General features: G+C 37.3%; 2 protein-coding genes across 7 annotated transcripts; both read right to left on the bottom strand.

Annotated features, from left to right (window-relative positions):
• Positions 1 to 558: 558 nt before the first annotated feature.
• On the bottom strand, positions 559 to 14121 carry elf2a (E74-like factor 2a (ets domain transcription factor)). Of its 3 annotated transcripts, none has more exons than XM_051649240.1 (9): positions 13836 to 14121; positions 11268 to 11401; positions 10401 to 10596; positions 5495 to 5587; positions 5106 to 5216; positions 4710 to 4790; positions 4438 to 4630; positions 4019 to 4306; positions 559 to 2475 (listed from the first exon to the last, which is right to left on the bottom strand). In XM_051649240.1, exons 2-9 carry the CDS (start codon positions 11340 to 11342, stop codon positions 1989 to 1991), a joined length of 1524 nt encoding a protein of 507 aa, XP_051505200.1. In that variant the 5' UTR covers positions 11343 to 11401; positions 13836 to 14121; the 3' UTR covers positions 559 to 1988. The 3 variants fall into 3 exon arrangements, with proteins under 3 accessions (XP_051505200.1, XP_051505199.1, XP_051505201.1); XM_051649239.1 differs by having other exon boundaries at positions 4710 to 4793; XM_051649241.1 differs by lacking the exons at positions 10401 to 10596; positions 11268 to 11401; positions 13836 to 14121 and adding an exon at positions 6637 to 6723 and having other exon boundaries at positions 4710 to 4793.
• A 294-nt stretch (positions 14122 to 14415) lies between these two features.
• Positions 14416 to 27837, bottom strand: mgarpa (mitochondria localized glutamic acid rich protein a). 4 transcript variants are annotated; one of them, XM_051649234.1, is made up of 8 exons: positions 27593 to 27836; positions 26098 to 26198; positions 25866 to 25971; positions 25101 to 25118; positions 20745 to 21119; positions 16481 to 17781; positions 16045 to 16100; positions 14416 to 15891 (listed from the first exon to the last, which is right to left on the bottom strand). In XM_051649234.1, the coding sequence occupies exons 1-7, from the start codon at positions 27672 to 27674 to the stop codon at positions 16065 to 16067; spliced, it is 2019 nt and encodes a 672-aa protein (XP_051505194.1). In that variant the 5' UTR covers positions 27675 to 27836; the 3' UTR covers positions 14416 to 15891; positions 16045 to 16064. The 4 variants fall into 4 exon arrangements, with proteins under 4 accessions (XP_051505194.1, XP_051505196.1, XP_051505197.1 ...); XM_051649236.1 differs by having other exon boundaries at positions 16474 to 17781; positions 27593 to 27835; XM_051649237.1 differs by lacking the exon at positions 16045 to 16100 and having other exon boundaries at positions 16474 to 17781; positions 27593 to 27837.
• Between the last annotated feature and the right edge of the window lie 68 nt (positions 27838 to 27905).

A 27905-nucleotide genomic window follows, 5' to 3' on the forward strand; every position in this document is an offset into this window, starting at 1 on the left:
AACTCTAGCACGCTGGTGTGGTCAAGCCACTGAATTACAATATAATCCCCTCTGCTATAACACTTCCATGCAATTCAAAGCTGTTCCAAATAAACCTAAAATGGTGTTAAACAAAAAAAATTATCTTTAAATGATAGGTCAGTCATTAAAGTCACTACTTTAAACAATAAGTTGCAACTAAAATATTTTGACAGAATTTTAAAATGTAACTCAGCAAAATTTCTTTGTCTGACACATTCTTTATGCTTCCTTACGAGAGCTGCCTTCAAAAGATGAATTTTTTTGCTATCTGGATGCAAAGATCCTGATCCTGCAAATCCAATCTATTTTGGTCTCTATCCTTCTGAGCCAATTAGACTGCAGAAATATGGAGCAATGCTTTGTTCAAAGTTATCATACTTTCTAATAGGGCTCTCCGGCAATCCATGTATATATGCGTCACAGATACTAAGGTCTCTTAGTAGTACATCCAACATTAGACTCTATTACTTTGGGCAGTTAGTGTTCAGAGATGTACTAACGGACTCTTTTGGTGCAAATTAGTTTCAAACTCTGAACTGACAGATATATCACTCTTTATTATCAAAGGTCAAACTAAAAGTATCTATGGACACACACTGATACCAGTCCCAGCTCTGGTCATCTAGAATTAAAGGAATGGTTCACCTAAAAATGATAATTCTTTGATCATTTACTCACCCTCCTGTCATCTCAAACTCGTATGCTTTCTTCCACGGAACACAAATATATTTTATTGGAAATATGTGACTATAGTTAGCTTGAAATCACGATTGCGCCAAAAAGACTGCAAATGGCAAAATTTATAGTGAAGTTAAATTTGGCCAATTCTCACCCAAAACCAATTGAATCGCTTCAGAAGACATGGATTAAACCACTGAAGTCACATGGATTACCTTCATGTGCTTTTTGGAGCTTGGAAGTGTTGGACCCCATTGAACTGCATCGTCTGGATATATTCACATATCTTCATCAAAATATCTTTGTGTTCCGCAGAAAAAAAGACAGTCATCTGACTTGAGATGGCATAAGTGTGAGTAAATGATTAGAGAATTATAATTTTTGGGCAAACTATTACTTTAACATTTAAGAAGAGTCATGAGGACCAATTAACAAGCACATACAAATATAAAACAAAAACAAAAGCTCATTAAACCAGTTGTTTACATAATTCTTGTCTCTATATTTAAATCTACTTGGATACACTTTAGGGTGAAAATAAAACAATGTTTCATATATTGAATATTCAATATACTGTTTTTCAGACAATCCTTCCCTTTTTGTATACATGGAAAAAAAAGGTGATCAGCAAAGTACAAAGCAGTGGATGCATGATACAGAAAACATGGTGGTAAATGCACAAAAAGACGATTATTTAAAAATGGTACAGACTGAAATGACAAGAAAGAAAAAATGTCCTTTACAATGAAATGTAAAAAAAAATTCCTGCATATATATATATATATATATATATATATATATATATATATATGTATATATATAATAATTATATTTACACACAAAGCACAATCAATTCCTTTACATAATGAGCAAAAAGATGACCTAAGGCTGCTTGTTTTATTTTATTGACTACCACAATGGTACGTCTATGCACAGATTCTTTAATCCTCCAGATGAGCAAGTGAAAAAGAGCATCTCAGCTAAATCTCTTTACCTTTGTGACTTTCTCTCATCTTTAGCACCAGGTGAAGTTCCTTACTTCAGTATCACAGCACTGATGGTCTGCTATAACAAAGCTAGATTTGAATAGATTAATAGAACAAAAGCAAAAAAAAAAAAAAGGCCTTCCAATGTCTAATCCAGGCTTGAGGCTATGCATGATGGTTATAGTGTTGGGTTGTGAACGAGTGTATATGCTGTAGTGCTGGTTTCATCCATTTCACATAAGAGACAGCCACTATTCCCATCACAAGTGCATATGTTGGTTCCTGTGAGTATTTGATGTTCACTCAGCTCTGTGTTGTTGTGGGATTCGTCTGTGTGCTTTCTGTAATCTCTGCAGAACTGTCAACTGTCTGAGACACAGAAACTTCAGGAGATTCCACCTTTATAATATTCACATCCTGTAAAGACATCGCTGGCTGTACATTTGGCACCACAGTCACTTGAGTTGTGGCTGTGGGTGCTGTGAAGTTGGACGGGACAGTGAGCTTTAGAACGTTGCTGGTTGGCACGGTGACCGGGGAGAGCGTGCTCAGAGTGATAGGCGTGCCGGCTTTGCCAGGCATAGTAGGAAGGGTGATGAGCTGCAGGGTGAATCTCTCACCACTTTGCCCCTGAGCTGGCACAAGCGTTGGCACGGCCTGGAGCAGCACTTTACCAGTGCTGTTACCCCCAGTGATTGAGCTGGTGGGTGAGTTGACAGTTACTGTGGAGATTTTCTGACCCTGTGGTGTTGTCATGAGAAAGGGGACCTGCATAGCCAGCCTCACAGTCCTAGAAAAAAAGAATGAAGAAAGACAATGAGACCATGCGTTTTGATCCATTTTGACTGGAGTAAGAAAAGCAGTATGGCTGATATTTAAAGACATCAATCATAGTTTGTTTTGACGTGCCATTTAGGGGTAGGGTTTTCTGAGATATACAGTACTTTGCAAAAGTCTTAGGCACATAAGATGATATACAACAACATTTGTCTTAAAGGATTAGTTCACCCAAAAATGAAAATTCTCTTATGATTTACTCACCTTTAAGCCATCCCAGATGTGTATGTCTTACCTTCTTCAGCAGAACCTAAATTAAGATTTTTATAAGCACATTTGTCTGTACAATGCAACTGAATGGGTGTCATTAGCCTGCAGGCTGTTTGATGGTCCAAAAGTCATATTTAGGCAGCATAAAAGTAATCCACAACTCCAGTCGATCAATTAATGTCTTCTGAAGCAAATCGATAGGTTTGTGTAAAAAAATATACATCGATAATTAAAAGGTTATTAACTTTTAAAAAACGCTTTCTGCTACCAGTCGGCCCATCACGGAGCTGTTGCTTGATGTTATCACAATGGCGCATTCACGTGAGAAGTCAGAAGCACATGCTTTGTTTACAACAGAGGAATGAACGTCATGCAAGAGTTAGGACATTTCAAACAGCAATACAGCAACGATTTGAAGTAAACAAATTTTTCATTATCGTTACACAAGCCTATCGATTTGTTCAGCAGACATTCATTGATCGACTGCAGTTGTGTGGATTACTTTTATGCTGCCTAAATATGACTTTTGGACCATCAAACAGCCAGCAGCGTCATGGCACCCATTCAGTTTCATTGTATGGACAAACAGAGATGAAATGTGCTTATAAAAATCTTCTTATCGGTTCTGCTGAAGAAGGAAAGACATACACATCTTGGATGGCTTAAAGGTGACTCAGTCATGAGAGAAAGCTTGGAACATCCTATCTGCCAACAACCAAGAAAAACTGTGTCCAGGTGTACCTAGGAGAATTGGTGCTGTTTTGAAGGAAAAGGTGGTCACACCAAATATTGATTTAGCTTTTTTATGATACTGTATGATGTTAATTGATAAATAAAAACGGTTTATGGCACTATTTTTGAAGAAATCCTGTGAAAAAAAAAAAAAAGAAAAGTGCCAAAAACTTTTGCAGAATACAGTATATAGTTTACTAATAATTTAAAAAATAGCAACAAGACTGTAAAGAAAACATAAAAATAGGAGAAAATGTATAAAGTACGGTATGTAACATAAGTACAGACTCTTTTAAAGACATAAGAAGTCAGAATGTACAGTTCTGCTTATGAATATGTAGTTCTTCATACAAACAAACCTCAATCAATTATGCCAATAACCTGGCAAACTTTAGCAAATCTCATCAGCTGAAGATTTCAGTCTAATCCAGAGCTTTAAAAAGCGGTTTTTACATGGAGTTAAAAGGAGGAAAAATCCTTTTGCATGTTTCTGCATCTCTGTAAAAAAAAATTACAGAGTACACCTTTAACAATTAGACATCATTATACCATACCCAGGGGCTGTCGTTGTATTGGCTGGCGACTGTTGCACGGTCATAAAGGCATCTTGTCCTGAGGTTAGATTGATGATTTTAGGTACAGCAGTAGAGGGAGAGACTGCCACCCCTTTCCCTTTCAGACTGCTGCGATAGGTTGCAGCTTGGGTTTCGCTCTTTCCCTCATCAATGCTGTCATCAATATCATCATCATCTATGAAAACAATGTCTTTGGGCATCTCCTTAAACTGGTACACAAGTCTTTGGCCTTCCACTTTAGCTAAAATGCCCCGCTGGTAGTAATACCTACACAAAACATTATCAATTGCACGTTTTCCAGAGACAGTGGAAATCTGTTCAGATGTCACTGTTATTATGCTTCACTGTAAAGCTTTTTGACTAAATATATCTGAAAAAACAGACAGTCAAAACATTACCTAAGTGCTCTCCCCATTGTCTCATAGTTCATGTCAGGTTTATTCTTATGTCTTCCCCATAATTTAGACACTGCTTTGGAGTCCACAAGCTTGAATATACCCTTCTCCTTCTGAGTCCACTTAATGTACTTTGGACAGGTTTCCTTATCCTGTAGGAGATCCAAAAGGAACTCCCATAGGTAGGTTGTTGAGCCTGAAAGACATGTTTTGAATTTAAAATGTATGGCACCACAAAAATAGATGGACATACCAATAATAAACAAAACATTTACCCTTGCTTTCTTTTGATTTCCTCCTATAGACCAGATCCAGTGAACCATCAGAGCAATTTCGTGGAGTTCTGGGTTTTCGTCCTGCTGGGAAACATCACACAAAGCAAATGACACTTTTCTAAATGATTACACATGGTTTCCAAGTACGATGACCCTTCAACTTAGTCTGTTATGCTCTAAAATGCACAGTGGATTGGATACTACAAAAAATATTTTATTTTTAATTGTCAATGGAGATTAAGAACAAAAACTTTCATTCAAGCATATTTGAACCACATTTAACGTGAGAAAATAAATCAAAGTTGAAATTGCATTTTAGTCAATTTAACACTTTAAATTAACTGTAAAGAGAAAACGATCAATGTCTTAAAGGGATAACAGCAAAGTGTGGCACACCTCTCTTCTTCTTTTTCAGTAATTCTGTCTCCTGCAGGACAACAATGTCCTTGTCAATGGGCCCCATATCCTCAGATCTCACTTCCACCTCCATCTCAGATAAAAGCTCCTCTGTTGAGAGATAGATACCTATTGTTATTTTTTACTTTTTGTACAATTTGTGAACTCTTTGTAAAAGAATTGTTAACTATTTGCACAAACATCACTAGCTAATAGCAGCTATAATAAAGAGAGAGAGTGAGAGAGAGAAAGAGAATACTAATAAAATTAGACAATACTGACCTAGCATAATTATAGGTTAGGACAGTGTAAATAGTGTACTTTGCAAGTGAGTAGATGTGTAGACTTGTAAAAGCATGCACAATGTTTGTATGTGTGTAACCACACACCTGTACTGCGATCCCCCTGTAGGCTGGCTGGTGAATCCATATGCAGCAGAGCTTCTGCTGCTTCAATAGTTTTATCATGTACCGAGACCTCCACTAATAAAGAGAAAATCAGAAAAGTTTTTTTTTTTTTGCATGTTAATTCTGATAAACACATTACACAAACTGCTGAACATGGAATGCACACCATCCTTTTAACAATTTTGAAATAACACATCTTTTTAAAAATGTGTACTTTTATAATTATTCTATCATTCAGGTTTGTAAAGTCAAAACAGATGTTATGAACTATGGGTTGTGACTTTTAAAAAGATTAATATTGAGCTAGCTTTTGATTAAAATAATAGTAGTATTTATTTGCATTCAATGGTATATAAATGTTTTTCCTGAGTTTGTCATGTACATTAATCAAACTGGCGGTAAAGGAACAAAATATTTGCATGTGGGTGTGTTCGAAACGACGGTGATCGGCGGTTGGTCAGTTACCCTGTCACTCAACGACCTACAACGCCTATATCAACACTTCCGCCCCAAACTTCGAAGCCGCACGAAAGGGTTTTTTAAAACAATACATTTAATTTATTGCTCCCATCGAATTAAGCTTTCATTAAACACTTCCCGGCAACATTGTAAATTAACTGTAATGTTCGTTTATTTGGAATTTAGTTGGTACCTAAAATAACGCGTTCAATGAAAGTCTCAAGTAGTCTCACACAAACAAAGCCGTCTATTCAGATAGTTCTAGCAAACTGTTTTTAATACCACCAGTTATCTATTTAAAAATAACCCACACACGTTGATCCAGAATAACATCAATAAAGAACAGAACCGTTAGGTGATTTGAACGGGTAATCAGATCGCACAGACATTAAACTGCTGTTATTAAAACATAAACTTGCAATGCTCTACCACAAAACTCTATAACACTACAAATCATGTTATAAACAATACACCAGACAACGTGGCTAAGACGCAAAAAAGAAAACAAACACACTTCCTGGTTTCTGTCAGCCACTAGCATCAATCGATCCGCTAGAATAAATTATAACACGAACATAACGAAATATGTACTCCAATGGCATACATTACAGACACAAAATAAGCCAATCGCTAAAACAAAATGGTAAGAAATTAATTAATGTTACTTAAACTTGGCGCAACTGCTCCAGGACAGGCACTCACTTCCTGATTTTCAACCAAGCGCTTTTGCATCCTTCAATCTCATCTCATGAATAAAGCGCTTATTATCCATAATCACATGGTACGCTTATGTGATGAATAACATGTTTTTTTTTTTTTTTTATTGTTTACCAGCGTTGAGGAGTAAATCTTAATGCTGTTCGGCCCCCTCGTCAAACTGAGTCTCATTACAGCTTCTTGTATAAAAATCACAAATAATCTTCGCACCATGTATCACTCCGTCTCCGGTAATAAACGATCTATAAACGCTCCTGCGTTTCTCCGCAAAATGTCTAAATCAGAAAAGGTCAACACTACTTTGTGTAGTTAATTTTGTATTTCGTATTTTCGAGCACAGATAATAAAAGAAAGAAAAAAAAATCTACATACACATTAAAGTGTATAAAGTCGTTTTTCTGTATGCTCAAGATTTTGTATTTTTTTTAAATCTCAATCCTAATTCTAATTCAAACAACACCTACTCTTCTGTGAAGCATTTGTCTACGTTTTTTCTCACTTCAGTGTTTTAAAAGGTAAACAAAAAAGCCACAAGATGTCTCTCTTTAGCTATTCATGCTGGTGAAGATAAACGGAAAAGATAATAATCTTGACAAAAACAAAACGCTTCCATCACTTGTCACAGCACATTTGTTCTTGGCTTGAGTTTTTCCAAAGTGAATCAAGAGTTCAAGACCTAAAAGCACTTTTTTATTTTTTTGCTGGTGTGTGGAGGATATTCATCTAAAAGTACCATCATATGACTGGAACTCAACCATGTTTTTTAATGTTTTTTCAGACACATCAGATCAGTCATATAATTCAACAAGAAACAACACCATTGCAGCTGGGGTTGTCATGATTATGAAATTTTGCTGACAATACAATGTCATACACATAACTGCTATTATGATGATTAACTGCCATACAGAGTTGATCAGCCGTGACGTAAATTTGTAGGCGAAACCGGAAGAGAATTCACAATGGGTTTCCTCGGGATTTTCCTATGGGTTTTTATAATGGGGTTTTTGAACTTATGAGTAAAATAAGGTCTGTGGTAAACATTAATTGACGATATGTGGACGTTTTGTTCTACAACATAAATTACACACAGTCATACCTCAAAGATGAATTCTCTTCCGGGTTTTTAGACTACAAGCTGAACAGCTCTATTAAGGTGAATTTGTGCTTAATACACACACCTTAAATAGTAATTTATTCATGTTTAACTTGGGATCATATTTTAAAATTCGACAATAACTACGTTTCCATCCAAGGATTTTTTGTGAAAAAAGTTTTAGCGCATCAAAATTAAGCTGATGGAAACGCTAATTATCGCTAAAATTTCACAAGTGTTGACAAAGTTTGACTCTAGCGCATAAACTCTATGTCGATACATCAAATGTCGCGAAAAACTGGTTTGGAAACACTTTTTGTCAAGAAAATTGGCATTAACACAAAAATATAGCGTCACATGACAGAATTTGCCCCAGTCGTTAGCCTGTGTTAATCATGACAACAAGGTATAGGATCCTTGAAAGACGATTTATTGTACATGATTATGGATTGATCTTAACGGCATAAAGATCCGATCACTGCAAACATGACACCTCCTTGAGTACCAACACAAGAGTGCACAGAGAACAAATGAATTAATGTAATCGCAGTAGACATCCGTTTATTTATTAAAGTTGCTTTTCCACACCATTCAAAATAATAGAAGGCAGTCACAGAATTAGCCCACAATAAAAAAAAATAAAATAAAAACATAATTTCTGTGCACAAAGATGTTTTAAATTAAAAATAAATACACAGTACTAGGAGAAAAGCTTCAGTGTGCTTTTTTGGAACACAAACAGCCCAATTATATTAAATTATTGTTTAGCTTTTGAAAAAAATGCTGGCAAAATTCTCTGTATTAAATTAATTACCAAACAAAAAACGCATTAAATTAAAAAAATGTATATATATTTTTTAGACCTATATATGCCTTTTCTTTACACAAACTTAAATTAGCCATACCCTGTTCTGTAGACAAATAAAGTCGGCTGAATGACATTTTCTACACTTCAAGACTATAAACTATCAGAACTATTTGTCCAATGCTGAGTTCACTTTCAGAAAACGAGCTTTTGAACCTTTTAAAACCTTTAAATATTTTAAATCTAACCCTCTTTACCTCAGATCGCATTTGCTGAGCTTCTTCAGAAAATGTAAATTGCATTATGATGCTAAAATTAATTTTAGATGATAATCAAGTTCAGTTACTCGTTAAAAGTTGCTGGACAAATATGCGGGACATAATGCAGTGGTGATGGTGATGCTTTAGATTAGATGATTGTTCAAAATAGCCTATTGAATATCAGGAATGTTTCATATGTAAACCCTGATACTACACCGCATAAGTTTTTCTTTAATAGCTGTGCACACATCGACGGATAGTCCTTATACTAAGACCGAAAGTGTCCCCCTACTTGGTGCAGGTTGCCAGCTTGAACAGGGCCATGACGATTTGTTTTCAGGTTGGAACCGGTGGCAACTTGCAAAAGGCAACATCAGGACCAATATTACAGTCCAATCAGAAGGGCAACTGCTCCCTTTGATTGCAATTTCTCGTTTTCTGATTGCATTTATTTGTGAATTAAAATGACAGTAAGCTGGCTAATTTCAATGAATTGTCTCAATACTCTCCCCATTTTACCAAAACTTCAGAGGAAAAAAAATTAGGGACATCTGGGAGGCGAATTAGCGATAAACACACATTTCTGAATGGAAACGGCTTCAGGGAAGATTTATTTTGCGCTAAACCAAAACTTATACGACAAAGTGTTTTTTTTAGGCATGACGTCATCACGCACACCATTTTTATCGATAAAAGGCCATTTGAATGGAAACAGGCAGAAGACGGCAAATTTTGCAAAACATTTTTTACGCATTTTCACTTTGTCGATAACAAAATAACACGAAAAGTGGAAGGAAACTAGGCTAATATGATTTCCTTTAAGGCTTTAAAAATGTAAAATATCGCACAGGGACAGAATGACATGAAAAATATCGTAAAGGTTAAAATATTTCCATACACTTAAAATATGTTTATCTTTATGGACAACTTTACATTTACACTTGTTTATGAAGCCCAGACAACCCATGCAATATTATATTTTACAAAAGTAATAATTTTCCGTCCTTAATTCTTCACTTTCACTCGTTATGTTAAGGCTCTCCGACTAAACCCACAAGCCCTTATTTCGCATGAAGGAACACATCTGAGATTGTGCGTTCCTTCGTTCTATCGTCGCCACAGAAACAGAGTAAGCGGGCATCTCATTCTCTGTGTCACAGTCGGTCATTAACACTGCGTGTATGATCATGCATTAACCAAGAACTTTTGCCATTACATGACCGTTAAATTAAAGTGAAATCAGAGCTCTTTGAGTTCAGTATCAAAATCCTCGCTTTTATTTTCACGGGAGTTTGGCGTGAACCTCTGCAAACAGCCGCATTACAAATGTGTTACCCCAATAGAAATGAAGAGTTCTTTTGAAAATTCCAGTCATATCAGGAGACTAGTAAAAGCAGTTTTATTCTAAATGGAGCGCAAAGGCTGACATGTTCAGATTACATGACTATTCTGATTGGTCTTCCATAACTAAAGTTTTATTGCACTGATACATGTAGTTATGAAGACAGTTCAAAAGTCTGTCTCTTTTCTCTGTGTGGAATTATTGCTTACCTGATGCCGTGTCTTGCAACTCGGTCTCGACAACTTGTTCCTCGGCCACATCCTGTACCAGGTAGGTGTTCTGATCATCGTAGACTAACACCTGGGCTGCGTAGCACTGCTCCACTTCTGCACTATTCACCTGCTCCACTATCACTGCAGGACACTCCTTCTCTCCAACAGGCTCCTCCCCATCAAGACACACCTCCTGGCAATGAAACAAAAAAAGGCTTTCTTTAAGACACAGGGTTTCTTCTTGTAATTATGGACCTCTCATGTTAATATAGGTTTGTTTTTTTTGTTTTTTTCTCCCCAATTTGGAATGCCCAATTCCCAGTGCATTCTAAGTCCTCGTGGTGGCGTACTGACTCGCCTCAATCCGGGTGGTGGAGGACGAATCTCAGTTGCTTCCGCATCTGAGACCGTCAATCTGTGCATCTTATCACGTGGCTTGTTGAGCGCGTTACCGTGGAGACGCAGCGCATGTGGAGGCTTCACACTATTCTCCGCGGCATTCACGCACAACTCACCACGTGTTCCACCGAGAGCGAACCACATTATAGCGACCATGTGGAGGTTACCCCATGTGACTCTATCCTCCCTAGCAACCGGGCCAATATGGTTGCTTAGGAGACCTGGCTGGAGTCACTCAGCATGCCCTGGATTCGACCTCGTGACTCCAGGGGTGGTAGTCAGCGTCTTTACTCACTGAGCTACCCAGGCCCCCCTGATATAGGTTTGTTGCGCTATGCTACTGCAATAGCTCCAGAGTGCAAAATAATGCCACTTAATGCTGATTTTAGTTTATCCTTGAATTACTATGATTAAAGGAGTTTAATTCTACCATCATTGTGTGCTTGTGTCAAGTGCCGATATCACCTGCTGTGTTTCCTCATCTCCAGTGACGTACTCCAATATATTCCCTCCACCATCTACGATCACCACAGAGGTCATGACTCATTCCTCTGTGTCAAACACACACTTATTTACTGTGTTCCTGCTGATGTCACCGCCTGAGAAGAGAAAGAAAGCATTTGTAAATGCATTATTCAGAAAATAACATCCATAAAAAAAATTAATAACTTAAAAACATACCCTCAACATCCTTTCGAAACTTTTAAAGAGGACGTAAATAAACTTAAAAACATCAAATCAGCACATATAACACCATGTTTGTTAGTTAACTTGATAGAATGTTACTACATGACCAAGCATCTGAATTTACAAAATAATTAAATATATTTTAAAACAATATTTTTTTTAATGTTTGGTGTCAATACTGCGATCTGAAGAGAGGATGGCCGATGACCAAAATAATGCCAATACATATAAGAGAACACAGCCAAATCTTGGCAAGGCTGTTAGTAAACAATGGAACTGAACTGACACTTGTCAGAATGACTACTTCTGTAAATCAGCCAATGATTTTCTAACACTTTCAGAATTTTTCCATGCCAACTGTACTGTGACCTTAAAGCAAACAAATCCACAAACACACATGCAGAAACAAAGCAAGAAAATGGAAGAGGCCTGTATCCTGTAAGCAAAACTGTTCTCAGCCACTGGAAATGTCTGCACTAGTGCAAGTTTTTCAAACAAAAACCTCAAGGGTTGTGCCATGGCCCATGTTGACTTTTTTTATTTTTTTTTTGTCCCAGGAACATTCACACTTTAGTTAATTAGTCAACTTGAAGAAACAAACAAGGTAATTTATAACTATAATGGCCTAGGTCATTTCAGCAAACTCTCATTTTTACACAAAGACTATGCACATGGTGGCTTAATGGGATAGTTCACCCAAAAATGAAAATTCTCTCATCATTTACTCACCCTCATGCCATCCCAGATGTGTATGACTTTCTTTCTTCAACTGAACACAAAGATTTTTAGAAGCAAGTGAATGGTGGCCAGAACTTTGAAGATCCAAAAAGCACTTAAATGCATAATAAAATTAATCCATATGACTTCAGTGGTTCAGTATTTAAAGGAATATTCTGGATTCAATACAAGTTAAGCTCAACTGACAGCATTTGTAGCATAATGTTGATTACCACAGAAAATAATTTTGACTCGTTCCTCCTTTTCTTTAAAAAAAAAAAAGAAAAAATCTGGGTTCCAGTGTGACACTTACAATGGAAGTGAATGGGAACAATCCGTAAACGTTAAAATACTCACTGTTTCAAAAGTATAGACACAAGACATAACGGATATGTGTGTAAAAATGATTTTAGTGTGATAAAATCACTTACTAACCTTTTCTGTGTAAAGTTATAGCCAATTTTACTACTTTGATGCCATGACGATATAATGTCAACAAACCCTAAAACAACTATAAAAATTACAATTTAGCCTAAACAACTTTACAGCTCAAATAATACATGCGTTTTAACAGAAGAATCAATGTAAGTGCTTTTATAAAATTATAAGCTTCACATTCTGCCTTTAAACCCTCCAAAAATTGTCCCCATTCACTTCCATTGTAAGTGTCTCACTGTAACCTTGATTTTGTCTTTTTTTTAAAGAAAAGGAGGGATGACCCAAAATTACTTTTTGTGATAATCAACATTATGCCACAAATGCTGTCGACTGAGCTTAACTTGTACTCAACCTGGAATATTCCTGTAAGTCCTTTTTTTACTATAAATCCTCACTTTCACTTTCAGATGTGAAAGTGAAACTAAACAAACATCAAATGTGACTTTCAGAAGGTGAAAGTGGAGATTTATAGTAAAGAAGGACTTAAATATTGATCTGTTTTTCACCCACACCTATCATATTGCTTTTGAAGACATGGATTAAAACACTAAAGCATGTGGATTACTTTTATGCTGCTTTTATATGCTTTTTGGAGCTTCAGATTTCTGGTCACCATTCACTTGCATTGTATGGAACTACAGAGCTGAAATATTCCTTTAAAAATCTTTGTTTGTGTTCAGCAGAAGAAAGTCAGACACATCTGGGATGGCATGAGGGTGAGTCAATTATGAGAGAATTTGCATTTTTGGGTGAACTATTACTTTAAATATCTAGTCACTATGAATCCTCTGGCAAACAAAGAGAAGCGCATATGTACTTGCAGACAGCAATAAGAATCAAGTTAAGCTGTAAAATGGGCCAGACAAGACTAAGGGGAAACGTCTTCATTTAATTTCCTGCACAGTCTACGGCTTGTTTTTACTCTTCTGGCTCCCCCTTTATCAACACGGACAATAAACTGACATGAAAAAGTCATATGGGGTCTGTTATTATTGACATACAAACAGAACCGTGCAGAGGGAAAAAACTAATGATGAACTTTTACATGACTTGCTGACGCGAAGTATTAGATCGCGTCAAACTGAATTAACAGCTATACTAAAAAACAAATTACCTACCTTCTAATGAAGTATAAATGAATTAACTTTCATCTAAAATTGTGGAAAGATGGGAAAATATGCAATTTCTCACCGTTTGTCGTGATTTCCTGTCGTTTAGAGCGCCGCAGGTCAATCTAGTGCACTCTGTCACTGGGTTACATGCTAACCATGCTAATGATGGATTGACTGGCTGACGCTAAAGATGCTCAAATTGCGCGAGATGCTCTCGAAAAAAGAGCACGCATGCAAGTGTAAGGCACACGTCTATTTAGGAAATGTAAATTAACCAAAAATGATATTAGCTTTCAACAGGCTGCGTTGATTTAGTAGGTCATGTTTTTCGTAGTTGCTTTCGGGCCTCCCGTTAGCAGGATCCTACTGACGAACTGCGCAGTAACGGCTCGTGACGTCACCAACACCCGTCACAGTTGCTGGCACGCGCTAAAATTTTAGAAAGACCCATTGAAAATAACATAAAAATAATGTTTTTTTTTTTTTTTTTCACGCATGTGTGTATATCCAACGAGATATATATATATATATATATATATATATATATATATATATATATATATATATATGTGTGTGTATATGTGTGTGTGTGTGTGTGTGTGTGTGTGTGTGTGTGGAATATAATCATCACACCTTTAACACAGACACAATCACACAAAAACTTGTAATTATTTATTGTATCCCTGATATAAATTCACAGTTAAAATACCCATGTTTAGGGCCTACAGTGACAGAAACAAAGCTAAAAACAACACAAAAACATCCCTCAAGCCTCAAAACATCAAAAAGCACCCATGAACACACCCTTTATGATACTGAAACCCTCTTCACATTGCTCCTGGAAAGTTCATTTTTTTAACACTCAAGGTCCCTTTTTCTAAAATGTATTAAAGAAATTAAAGACAATATAGCTTTTTTAATATTCATTTCTAACATTAATTTGCCCTTGTGGATCCACGCAGTCTATCAGTCTAGAATCTGAAAGAAAGGAGGTGAGAGTGCTTATTAACTTGTCATTAATTGTCAAATCAGCAATCCATGCTTCATAGAACACACTGCCTGTGCTACAAGCATCTAAAATGAGATCGATTTTGCTACAAATGATGCTGATGGAATCAATGCAAATGTAACATTGGCATGATAGGCTAAAAGACCTTGCTTATGTGCTAAAACAAGTGGCTTATATGCTTTTGTCAAGTAACATGTTTTATAACCAAAGAGAGTTCATTAGCTTGATTATGACTGACTGTTAATGACACAACAGACCCATCTGAGAACGTAAAACAAAGGCAGAGAACGCAATCTCTGGGATCCCATTTGTAATGTTTGCCTTGATTACAAAAAATGAATGAAATTAATACAACAAAATGTAATTTCTAACATGACGATACTCTTTAAAAATGTTGATATATGTAATTTGTTTGTCAATTGTTTTGTTTTTGACCCAGTCGTATTCCAAACTAAATGCTAGCTTAATACTGGTGTAAAAAGGAAAAATACTGTTTTTGCATTTGGAAATGGATTAGAAAATCAACAGGATTCAAGCTGAGGTAGAAAGGTACAAAAATAGTGATAATTCAGATACAATATACTGCTGATTTGTAAGCTTAACAGTAAAGAAAGAGGAGAACCTGAACTCTAACCAGAGAAAACTGGTGATTAGCATGCAGGAATGGCAGTGTTTTGTGGCAAATTTGTGAAATGGCAACTCGGAAATATGTCCTACTATTGTGAGGTTTGAGGTAGGGTTAACTGTAGTATAGTAGGCTCCACAGTGCAGTTGACTGGAAAACACAGAAGGTTGAGTTCCATTTAAAAAAGTCTAAAAATATATCAAGATCGGTCACAGCTTTTCACACACAAGTAAGTGAAAATGTTCAAGTGAATGTTCACATGAAGAAACCACGCATCGATTTCAGTGGATTCTTATGAAAAGAGGTGTATTCAGAGTCGAGTAAGATGGTAGCACCATTCTGGGGCTAGTGTTAGGCAAATGCTGAGATCAGATGAAATCCAAGGATTCAGATTGAAGGTGAGCTCAAAGTGAAATCAGAAAATGGGGAAGAGGGAAGGCACATCACTAATTCGTCATCAGGGAATGGATTTACTATCCCAGAAGATCTAACCTCTCACAACTGAAAGACAGACAGACAGAAAAGAAATTGACCTGTTCGTAGATATGTTAAACGTAAAATAGTACATAATAAACGTAATGAATTTCCAAAGATTACATTTGATAAAAAAAAAATAAAATAAAGGCAAACAATTATAAAAAAGTATGATTTCACCTTAAGTTTCTTATCTGGTGCTAATGCATCTGTATCTTAAGCAAACGGCGCTTGCCCTATGAATGATATTAAAAAGCACCATTAGATAACAGGGTATATAATCAAGAAAATACATTAATTATCAATTAATATTAAATGTTTCATGTCTTTAAACAATCTAAAAACATATCTAGGGAGCATAAATAAATGAAAAATTACTTGGTCCAGAAATTAAATACACATTCGCTTGGGCTTCCATATATTCCTCTCATAAATCAATTTTCTGACCAAGACATTTTCATTTCCTCTGATATTAATTCTCCTTTCTGTTTTGAGTCACAAGTCAGCCAATTTCAGGGGAGTATTTTTGTTAAACCAGCTTTCCCATTATCACCACCATTACTGAAACAGTGAAGTAAGCTTTTGCACCGCATTGTTAAAGCAGATTACCTGTTACCTGTCCCGATGACTCCTCGTCATCCTGAGGGGCTGGGATGATCCTGCCAGTCATGGGGGACACACCCAGCACCTTGGGCTTCTTTTCTATTTTGGGAGCTCCCTCCAAAACAACAACTATGAAGTCTCGTTTGGATTCAGAGACAGGGTCTTCCAAAGCATCAGGTACACTTGATGTTTCAACTGTGGCAACTGCCTCTGCCACCAATGCACTCGCTACACCTGGTTCAACCACAATTTCTGTAACTTCCACAACTGCACTTTCTGCAGTCATCTCTGAACATGCTGCTGCCTTCACTTCCTCAACTATGGGAATGGCTGGAGTCTCTTCTGTTACTGGGGCTACAAGTGTTTCCTCAGGTGCAGGGGAAGGAACTGCCTCTTCGTTTGCTACAACAGGTTGAGTTTCTTCAGCCACAGCAACAGGAGGTTCTTCTGTTACCAAAGAAACTGGTGCCTCATCTGCTTCTAGGGAAACAGGTGTTTCTTCTGTCATCGGGGCAACAGATACCTCCTTTGCTTTTGGGGATACCGCCTCTTCTATTACAGGGGAGACTGGTGCCTCCTCCACAACTAGTGCTTCATCCGCTCCCGGGGAAACTGGTGCCTCTTCCACTATTGGTGCTTTCTCTGCTACAGGGGTAACTGGAGCCTCTTCCACCACAGATGCAAACAGTGTCTCCTCTGCAACTGGTGCTTCTTCTGCCACTTGGGCAACAGACACCCCCTCTGCAACTGAGGAAACTGGTGGTTCTATTACTGGGACAACTGGGGCCTCTTCTATCACAGGGGCAAACGCTGCCTCTTCTGCAACTGGGGCAAAAGATACCTCCTCTACAATTATGGAAACTGGTGCTTCTTCCATCACTGGGGTAGCAGATACCTCCTCTGCAACTGAGGAAACTGGCACTTCTGTCACAGAGGAAACAGATACCTCCTCTGCAACGGAGGAAACTTGAGCCTCTTCTGTTACAGGGGCAATAGGTAACTCTTCTGGGGAAACGGGTGAATCAACTGGTGCCTCCTCTTCTACTGGTGCTTCTTCAGCTACTAGAAAAACTGATGACTCCTCTATCACTGGGGCAATGTGTGCCACCTCTGCAGCCGGTTCACTTTCTAACTCATCTGCTGCAGGCACCTCAATGGGCTTCTTCAGTACCGCTTCAATGGTCACTACATCCTCTGGTCCAGCAATCACTTGTTCCAGTGCTACAGGTTCCACAGGATCAACCTCGATCACAGAGGCAGCAGCCAGCTCAACTGTTTCCATAGTTACTGGGCTAACCAAGTGTGACAGGGCCTCTGCAAAACACAACCAAGCAGCCCAATATTCGTAAACTCAACCAAATTATTTGTGATATCAAATACACAATGAAGAGGTTTTCTAAACCTATGTTTCATATCAATAATAAAGGAAGCTCCCCTCTGAAAGGAAGACTGTTAAGAATGGGTGGATAGTAATATTCTAAAAGTGATAGGTACATTAAAATTGATCTGTTCATCTTCCTAAACACCTCCTTTAAAGATCTTAAAAGTACAGTTAAAGGGTTAATTCACCCAAAAATTAAATTCTCTCATCATTTACTTACCCTCATACCATCCAAGATGTATATGACTTTCTTCAGCAGAAAACAAATGAAGATTTTAAGAAGAATATCTATGCTCTGTAGGTCCATACAATGCAAGTGGATGGTGATCAGCACTTTAAAGCTCCAAAAAGCACAGACAATCGTAGTAAAAGTAATCCATATGACTATATAAATTAATGTCTTCTAAAGTGAAAAGATTGCTTTGGGTGAGAAACTGATCAATATTCAAGTCCTTTTCATTATAATCGTTTACTTCCAGTCGCTCTTTAAAGCATGCCACGAAGGGACTCGGATCTCACTGCCTCTTACATGACGTAATCGTGTTGCATGTTAACACGAGATCTGACGCAATACAACCAGAAGTGCAGCTCGATTCGTTTACAAGAGAACGCTGTTCACAAGCTTAATTGGTTTTGCTTTCATTTGAAAATGCCAGCATGCTTACGTCTCGCAAGAGGCAGTGAGAAGTCTCCTTGTGGACGCACTTTGGAGAGCGACTGGAAGTAAACTATTATATTGAAAATGACTTCATCTGTTTCACACCCAAAGCAATCATTTTGCTTTAGAAGACATTAATTTAACCATTTGAGTCATATGGCTTACTTTTATTATGATTGTCTGTGCTTTTTGGAGCTTAAAAAGCCTGATCACCATCCACTTGCATTGTATGGACCTACAGAGTTGAGATATTCTTCTAAAAATCATCATTTGTGTTCTGCTGAAGATAGTAAGTCATGCACTTCTGGGATGACATGAGGGTGAGTTATTTTTGGGTGAACTATCCCTTTCACCATTGTTTATAAATGACTTCTCAAAACTTCCTTCAATAATACATTGAAAAAGTAAGCCAGTCAAAGTATATATTGTGCAGAGGCATGCAAATTCATAGACGGCAAGACTTACAACAGAAAAGATAGAATTATGACTAAAATAAAAAGTCATTCAGTAGTCCATCCTCACTACAGTAGAGAGAGTAAAGTGCTTTAGTAGTCAGTGCATTCAGATGCATTCACCGATGTGTCTTTATAATGCAGTTTCCGTAGGTCTGTATGTACACAGCATGCATTTGTCAGTTTCCCACCATTCAAAATATAGGCTTTATAAAGAGGCTTTACTGCCAAATATCACCAAGAAAATGGACACACCCCAAATTTTACCACAACAAAAATAGGTGAAACTACTCCTAATGTTTAGTGACAGATTTATCAGTGTAGAGATGAAACATCAATGACCTTTAAGCTAAACTGAGCATTTTAAAATGTCAGCTTCAAAAAAACAGAGGATGAACTTGTCATTTTTTATATATAATAGTTCAGTGTAAAAGCAGAATGTTATAAGAAATGAGTAAACACAGAATATCTTTTTGATACTTATCAGTAATTTTATTAAATGGCTTCAAATCCCTTATTTTTTTATTACACCGACCATTACAATTTCCCAGGTAAACGAGCAATTTCATTAATCACACACATCCTTGAGTTCCTTGTCAGTTACTGAGTTCTCTGTCTGTTCAGCTGTACAGAGGAATATAAAGGGCAAGCTAATACAGAAACACAGCTGGCCTAATTTCTAAGGATTTAGGGCAGCAAAAGACTCAGAATTAGGGTATGAAATTTCACAATATCAATTGGCGTGTACCAACGAAGTGATATCTGGCAGAGAAGCACAGGTCAAAATGCCTTTACACACGTCTCTCATTTTGACAATTCCAAAAAAATGTATCACTGCACTGTTACTGTTATTACAGAGGAATAACAATACAAATCCTAACAGAGCAGTTCATATGCAGCCTTTCTGTGTCTTTGCATGCAGTTGACACTCAGAGAGGAGGTAAGGCCAGAGGTTAAAAGTTACAGGAGGCTGGCTCAGATTTGTAAACACTGAGGTTGAGATGATTGTGAGAAACTGAGTGCAGAAAAAGAGGAGAACAGGAGCAGATAGTCTGAAGAATAGGCAGGTGTGTCTGGTGGAATGTTTGTTCACATTTCACAAAAAAGCAGCAAATTTGGATTCACAGTGGTTTCTACTGTTATCAATACTTGAAACATAATTAATAAAACTTGATACATTTTAATGGCAGCTTGTCCCTCACTGATGACGTCACATCTAAATAATTGCCCTGAGCAGCTGGATAAGAATTCAAGATGGAAATAACTATTCAGCCATTTAAAATAAAGCCTTCTTTTTCAAATATTTCCAGTAGACCCCAGGAATATATATGCATCAATAATATATACAAATTTAGTGAGAGGACATTGCTACAGCATAAAAGATCAAACCCTGCTCTAATACTCACCTAGGTAACCAGAGATAGTACAATACAATGTGAAATATACAAATCACATACACACTAATTGAGCCAATTTTGCTTTCAGCTCCTGAAGAATCTACATGGTGGGGGAGACCTGGAGGTTTTAAACAATAAAACTAATTAAATTCTTTCTTAATACTGTTCTAAAACATATATTAGTGTGTCATGTGTTAATCCTTGTCATGAGAGGGCAACTTGAATAAAAAGTGACGGTGACCATTCTGCTAGGACGTTTGCCATTTAGGGGTCTTCTGTCATGTATTGTGTGCGTGTATATATATGAGTGTTTGTGTACCAATGGGCCAATCAGGATTCTGTTTCAGAAGCTTCTGTTACTGCCTCCTCTTGGAGGGCTGGTGGCATACCATTGCTCTCTGAGGCAGGCCCTTCAGCTTGGATGACCGGAGCTACAACAGCCTCTGCTGCGGCCTCTACTTCCTCTGCTACGGCCTCTACTTCCTCTGCTACCTTCTTCACTTCCTCTGCCACTGCCGCCACCTCTTCTGCTGCTTCTGCAACAACCCCTGCCACCTCAGCGACCACTTCTGCAGTCTCTACAATTGTCTCAGCAACTGTTTCAACAACATTCTTCAGAGTTCCCACCGACTCGACCACTCCCAGAACGACCTCTGCTGTGGCCTCAGATTCAGCAGCTACATCTTCCACCTTGGCTGCGCGCTCAGCAACTTCTACAACCTCTTCCTCCTCTGCCCCACCTGCTACCTCTTCTCCACCTTCTTCTAAACAACAGAGATCAAAAGAAAGAAAAATGTGAGTAGCAAGTTGTTTTCAGGTTTTTTTATTTTGCACACACTCTTCCACCCATTGACAGGAATTCAAAGTGATATGAGGGATCTGTTACGAGTAGTGGTTGACCGATTTGGCTTTGTTAAATGGCGATGCCGATATCAAGAGAGCAGGGTGGCTGATGCCTGACAATGCTGATATAGTTACAGCAAATTACTGAAAAATATCATATTACAGTAGATGCACACAAAATTGCTGAAATGAAATTAACTGAAATCACACATTTATTTTACATAAAATTTACTTGATTCAAAAACCTAAAAACAGAAATGTATAATCCATTGACTAACACTGCCTGTAGATTTTGGAACCGTTTAAAAGTTTTAATTTACAAACGGTTAATAAGAGATCAAGAAGTTAATAAGAGGTTATTGGTAGATGCCGATAATCTAGAAGCGGCTAAAATATTGTCCAATTAATTATCCTGGCCAATATATCGATCTTTCACTAGCTGTGAGCATTTTAATTCTCAAAATCTATTCATGATATTAATCCTATATATTTTAAAGGGGTCATGACATGAGGACTAAAATTTTCCTTGATCTTTTGACATTTAAGAGGTCATTGTACTATGAAAACATACAGCACGTTTCAGAACTCAAAACTTCCTCCTCACAGTAAAAGGAGCATTTGTTAAAACCAAGCTGCCAAAATGACTCGTTTTCAACTTCCTCCATATTGTGATGTCATACTTTGATATTTGCATCTGACCGCCTCCACAACAATACATCCACGCCTACTTTAACTTATCAATTCTGTAGCCCACCCAGTAGCGGTGAGCAGTGAGATGGTAAGTAGAGAGAGCAAGTCAGTCAAGAACAGAGTGCCAATCAAAACAGTGGGCGTTTACTGTCAAGTCTTAAAGGAGAAGCAGCACCTAAACTGAGTGTTTCTGACAGAGGGTCAGAATGAGGGTGGAAAATTATAATGTTTTACAATATATGACTCTTTTGTGCAAAAAACTTAATATTATAAGTGAATCTCAAGTAACATTAAAATAATAAAAATATTTAATAAATGAAAAACCTGGCTTTAAAATTGCACTAATTACCAGCTAATATTCGTTATATAAAATCTACATTGTCACCAGGCCGGTTTCAAAAGCTTTCACACATACACAAACAGCACCCGTCTTACCGTTCTTCCAGGAAAGACCCCACCAAAGGGGTGTAAAAGGAAGAAAAAAAAATCTAGCTTGGTCAATATCAATCAAAAACCAATCACTGCATTCAGCATGCAAATCCCAACAATGAGGAGGAAGAGTGGAAATAACAAAAAATAAAACAGAAACAACAGGGGAAATGGGTTAAGAGGACAGGTGAGGAGGAAAAGGAATACAAAGATGGTTGAGCCTTACCATCTGTTCAAAGTTAGCAGTACCAGCAACTCTGTACACTCCAGCAACACACAATAACAACCAAAGGGGCTTTGTTGTGCATGTTTAATTGGTTGACCCAAAGAGGGATGCTTTCTTTTACATGTCTTTTAACAATTTCAATTTGATTATGGCAAAATAAACGTTACATTTTAAATAAATATTTCAATTGTGAGAAATATCAGTACAATAGATAAAAAGCAGGACTCAGAATGTCATTATTTCAGTAGTTCAGGAGAGAGTGATCCAAAAAGTCCTGACTGATGACTATAGGTGCCCAGCCCCGACTGTCCAAATTAGTTAACACTCTGGAAAGAGTCAGAACAAAAAGAAGATTAGAAAAGGTAGGAAAGAGATGCCTCAGATTTTTGCAATATTTTGCTTACTAAAATCTATTTTGATGAGAGACCACAGTATTGAAGATAACTGTAGGCACTCAGTAATTTGTTACCGATGCCATGGTAGAAAATTAATTCACTATTCACTGTCAACCATGATTAAGTTAATCTATGAGTGAAAGTGTTCAAGAACAGGGTGGTTACTGAGATTAAGAGAGTAGTATTCAGCTAGTTTTGTGCTCCTAACTTGGCTGCCCCCATGAGGGACCCTCTCCATGTAGGATAACACAGATTTTATAAGGTCTCTTATATGACTAGAGTCTTCATCTCATGTGAGTGCTCATTATTTAATATATATATGTTTTAAAATTACTATTAATTTCTTTAGGAGTAAAACTTTTTAAATTAGGAAAAATTATTGATTGCACCATTAACTGCCTCAATATGCACATTTTCACAATGGCCATATTGCTAGTGAACATTTTAGTAGGCAAGTCTTTCTGGACTGCATAGAGGTAAAACAGGACAACAGGTAAAGAAGCCAGGAAAAAGAGGGTTTTGAGAGAGAACGAGAGTGCTCTTGGGTGTAGACAGATATAATAGATGGTTAATTTAAAAGGAGTGTGATACGGGTCAAAGAAAGTGGCACCCAGTTCTGATTAACAGGCTTTCTGACAAATAGGATTAGAGGATCAGGTGGGTTAGAAGGGTAAGACATAAGGACAGCTATTCAAATGTTCATTACAATCTCAACAACATGAATAAACAAATGCATCAATTCATATAAGTCCATAAATAAGCCTCAAGCTTATTTAGCACAGAGAGGAATCTTCACTAACCCAATTTTACCAATGTTCTAAGGCTCTATGTAAACAAGCCATTGGGATTTCACCAATGAGGTTTTGCTACATTGTAGCCCATTACAGATCTTTCAAAGGACCTCAATAAAACTTCAGGATTAACCTGACCCAACTTGATATTAACAAAGTAAATATTAATCAGAACAGATCATAAACTTTGTGCCGAGAATGTACATTGTGGAATGAAAGGTAGGGGTTAGGGCTGGGTAACAATATCTCTGGGTCTCAATGTCAATTCCATTCTTAAATCCCAAGATTGATCTTTTACTATATGCGGCCCCCCATAATGCAATTAAGTCACTTACATGTGTAACCAAATCTCACGCTATGCAACAAAAATGTCTATGATTAGCCACTTACTAAAAAATGTTCAGATTTCACTCCCCATTGACTGTAGTATAGTGGAGAAGTTATTAGCACAGAGGTCCTTTCACTGCGTGTTGACAGTAAACACGGATCCATATGTCATTGAATAATGTCTCTTAATACCATTTCTGGGGTTTTTTTTAAATTATTTTTTTAATAGTCAGTTGTTGATTTAAAATAAGAAAAAAAGAAAAATTTAATTCTAATCTCGCATGGATGCGGTAAAGAAATTACGTACATATTCTCTCATTATATGCGCTTACTGACTGATGCTGCTAGTCTAAAAGAGACAGTACCATTTAAGCGCACGTTCTACATATCAATGTAAATACTTGTAAATAGTACAAATTATGCAATAAACAATACAAATTTTATATATTATGCAACATAATATATGCAATTTGAAGACATTAATTGATGGAATAGACAATTTAAAGAAAAAAAAATAATTCAAAGCTAAAATGCAACCAATTTGATAAAAAACTAATGATAATATTAGTTTAATATTTTCTAATTGTACCTAGAAGGGTTGCCTAGAAAGGTTCCTTTAAAATTAAAAGCATTAGCTGAGCAAAATTGACATCGTAACAGAAATGTACCCATATGAATCAATATTGAATCGAAAAATCTGTATCAATTCCCAGCCCTAGTAGGGGGCATGATAATTTAGTTAATCCAACACCATGGTTGTTCAGAAACTGAGGCAATAGTACATTTCAAATTTACACAGACAAAAATATACTCATTTCAAACCATGCAAGTTCAAGCACAGAATTCAGTAATAAATACCACTATGTTTGGGACAAAATTATAAACATTTCACATGACAGACAGAAATTTGACTCATTACGAAGCCCATCTATGCCAATTATCTTGAAGTTTATATTAATTTGCCCAATTTTCAAGTTGAAGTCAAGATAAAGATTTTTAGTAAGCAGTCATTATGCCCAAAAATTAAATCACACATGAACTTACCATCATCTTCATCCCCACCTAAAAACAACACAAAAAAATCATAAAGATTAAAATGGTGTTTCATTATCATCTGAAATCAGTCAGTGAACCCTGATGCTGCTGTATGAAGCTATTTTGCCTCTGAATAATCACTGACCCATATCAGTGGTCATAACACTTGTAACACTGCCTTATTTATAGTACATGAATGGGAAAGCACTTTATACAGGTGTCATTTAGATAAGACTGCACTTTGGCTTAGGTGCAGTGTTAGAGGAAGTAGTATATGACACAAATTATTTAATGTGGTGGAAGTGGATTTAGCAGGACTGTGGCAGTGTTCAGCTGTCTGACACTAATGCACTGACTTGAAGAGGAATGTGAGTGTGTGTATCCTCAGAGGTCTGGCCAAATGTCCTCTGCATACCGTCACACACCAGCGTGTCTTTTGTTGTGGTTGTAATTATGCTGGAAGGCCAGCAAAGAATATTTCTGTGGCATTTTTAGAACAATATACACTCACCTTCCTGACACCACTGATGCCTTAGATTTTCTAGATGCCTGTATATTCACCTTTACATTACATTAAACCTGACTAGCATGAGAAAGTTATACTGCCAGTACTCTTTCTGTAACAAGGTAAATTATGTCCCCTCATGCAAACAAGTAATGTTCGAACAGGTCATCCAAAAATGCTTGTCTGAATCTTATGAGTGATTAAGTTACAATACTGAAAGCAAAATCTGTATAGATGCCGAGTGGAATGGGACAACAGATTAGACTTACTCTTGGGTGGCCATGGTTTGGGCTTCCACTCCGACTTGGGGCGAGCACGAATTTCAGAAATACGGTCAACAAAACGGTCATGGTCCGTTGCCACTGTCCTGTAAACCTGTCATAGGTGTTGATCAAAATATTCAATAATTCAAGTAAATGGTCTGAAATCACAAAACAATCAACATCAACACAAAGCATCCATGTGAGATTTAATAAGACTTTGGGATTTGATGGGACTTACATATGCTATGGCACCTGCAAAAGCCCCACCACAGAGGATGGCATAAAGGAAATTCTCACCGGAGCCACCAGGAACTGACGACATAAGCCTCCGAGGAACAACTACCAAGAGAATAGAATTATTACAAGAAAAAAAAAACATTTTTTGATTGACTGCATATTTAGTTTAGGCAATGTGTATTTCTAAACATTATTGTTTTGAAATGATAACAGGATTTCTTTCTCTTTTTGACATTCTTTTTATAAATAGTTTTTGTCCCCCTGGAACCTTTAAAGTGACTGGCATATAGATTGATACCCAAGGCAACCAGAGGAGGTCCTGAGCTGCTTTCTGCCCAGTAAATCATTACCTGATTGGATTCAGGACGATGGTTTTAGGTACCTATAAATATGCTTGTATGCAGCATTCACCTAGATACTTACCCACATTATTCCTGCCTTTCCATGACTCAGGATTATGGTGGAGATTAAGTGAAAAGCATTTTAACATGTCACTGGTTGTGAAATCCTAGATTTCAACATATCTAATATTTTCAGCATTATATCCTCATAACTTGCATTAAAAACTTATATTTGCATATGCATTTATTCTATCTAATAAAGGGCGAGCGCATTGAGTTCCATGTCCTCGTGTTTGCGTCTATACATTTCGACCACTGCCACACGTTCACAACCACGTGATCGAGTTGAACGTGGACCCATACTCGTATGACACCTTACAACACTGAAGGTCACAAATCAAGTTCACTACGAATACTGTTACATCATAATGTCAATGATCACTTTTCGATTCCCTATTACGCAAATTCGCGTTTCATAATCCATTTAGTGACGTAGGAATCATTCGCTGGTAGAAACATTATTCGAATTATTATATGGGGGCTTGAGTCGACCTAACTCTGCATATTGTTTTAAATGCACATGGCTGGCAAATGTTTTCGGTAATAAACTTGTGCAAAAAAAAAATAAAAAATTATAAAAAAGTATTAATACAGGATTGCATTGCCCATAATGGCTACATTCTTGTGTTTGGTGTGAGGCTGAGGTATGTCAGATCTGTACATTGTGTTCCCTGCAGATAACACCACGAACATGTGTCGATATAGCCTAGTTGGCATGTAATTTCTGACTGGCACTTTGACTAGCCTGGTGATTACTTTAAGCCATTTAAACGTGTGAAGCACGGATGGCTCCAACATTGAAACTGACCTTCATGTCACCTTAACCCTAACTCTCCGTCTTCCCTTAACAACAACAACAACAACAACAACAACAACAAAGTGACAGTGTACATTTTGTGTTAAACATTGTGGTACATGTCCAGCTCAAGCACATTTTAGTGTGAAATTCAAAAATCAGTGAATTATCACTAGTATTAACATATCGCGAGACACAACAACACAACAGATGCACCATTGCAATGATATGATAAGCCAGATATGACTTTACGAAAAGGAATCCTGTATCAGTTATTAGACAGATAAGAAGTCCCTCACCATCTCTGTAGAGGTGTGCCCGGTTCAGGGAATGTCGTGCCAAAGGCCCACACCTCTGCCAGGCCGCTCTGCACGCAAACATCGTCCAAACAGCCACGAGAGAAAGCTGCGTGCTAGTGCAAGAGAGGCTCAATGAATGTGTGTGGAGATAGTTGAGGTGGGAGGAGTGTTGCAGGAGAGAAGAGGAGGAGAAAACGCTCAACTAAAGAAAAATCCATAATTTTTCTATCCTCCTCCCCCTGGCCAAGAGTCTCGGACACGCCCACCCAGCCCCCACCCCAAAGCTTTGTAGCGACTGAATGTTCTATGCTCT

This window comes from Myxocyprinus asiaticus, chromosome 22 (genome assembly GCF_019703515.2).
Source record: "Myxocyprinus asiaticus isolate MX2 ecotype Aquarium Trade chromosome 22, UBuf_Myxa_2, whole genome shotgun sequence".
In the NCBI taxonomy this organism is placed as follows: domain Eukaryota; kingdom Metazoa; phylum Chordata; class Actinopteri; order Cypriniformes; family Catostomidae; genus Myxocyprinus; species Myxocyprinus asiaticus.

What these genes read in the sequence shown, in the direction of transcription:
- elf2a (XM_051649239.1), bottom strand. Translation starts at nt 11,342, where the DNA reads ATGACCTCTGTGGTGATCGTAGATGGTGGAGGGAATATATTGGAGTAC. An exon ending in GAGATGAGGAAACACAGCAG is followed by an intron (nt 10,597 to 11,267) that starts GTGATATCGGCA and finishes TTTCATTGCCAG; the next exon opens with GAGGTGTGTCTTGATGGGGA. An exon ending in ACTGAAAAAGAAGAAGAGAG is followed by an intron (nt 4,794 to 5,105) that starts GTGTGCCACACT and finishes GATGTTTCCCAG; the next exon opens with CAGGACGAAAACCCAGAACT.
- mgarpa (XM_051649234.1), bottom strand. Translation starts at nt 27,674, where the DNA reads ATGTTTGCGTGCAGAGCGGCCTGGCAGAGGTGTGGGCCTTTGGCACGA. An exon ending in TTGCAGGTGCCATAGCATAT is followed by an intron (nt 25,972 to 26,097) that starts GTAAGTCCCATC and finishes CACCTATGACAG; the next exon opens with GTTTACAGGACAGTGGCAAC. An exon ending in ACGAGGAGTCATCGGGACAG is followed by an intron (nt 16,101 to 16,480) that starts GTAACAGGTAAT and finishes TATCATTCATAG; the next exon opens with GGCAAGCGCCGTTTGCTTAA.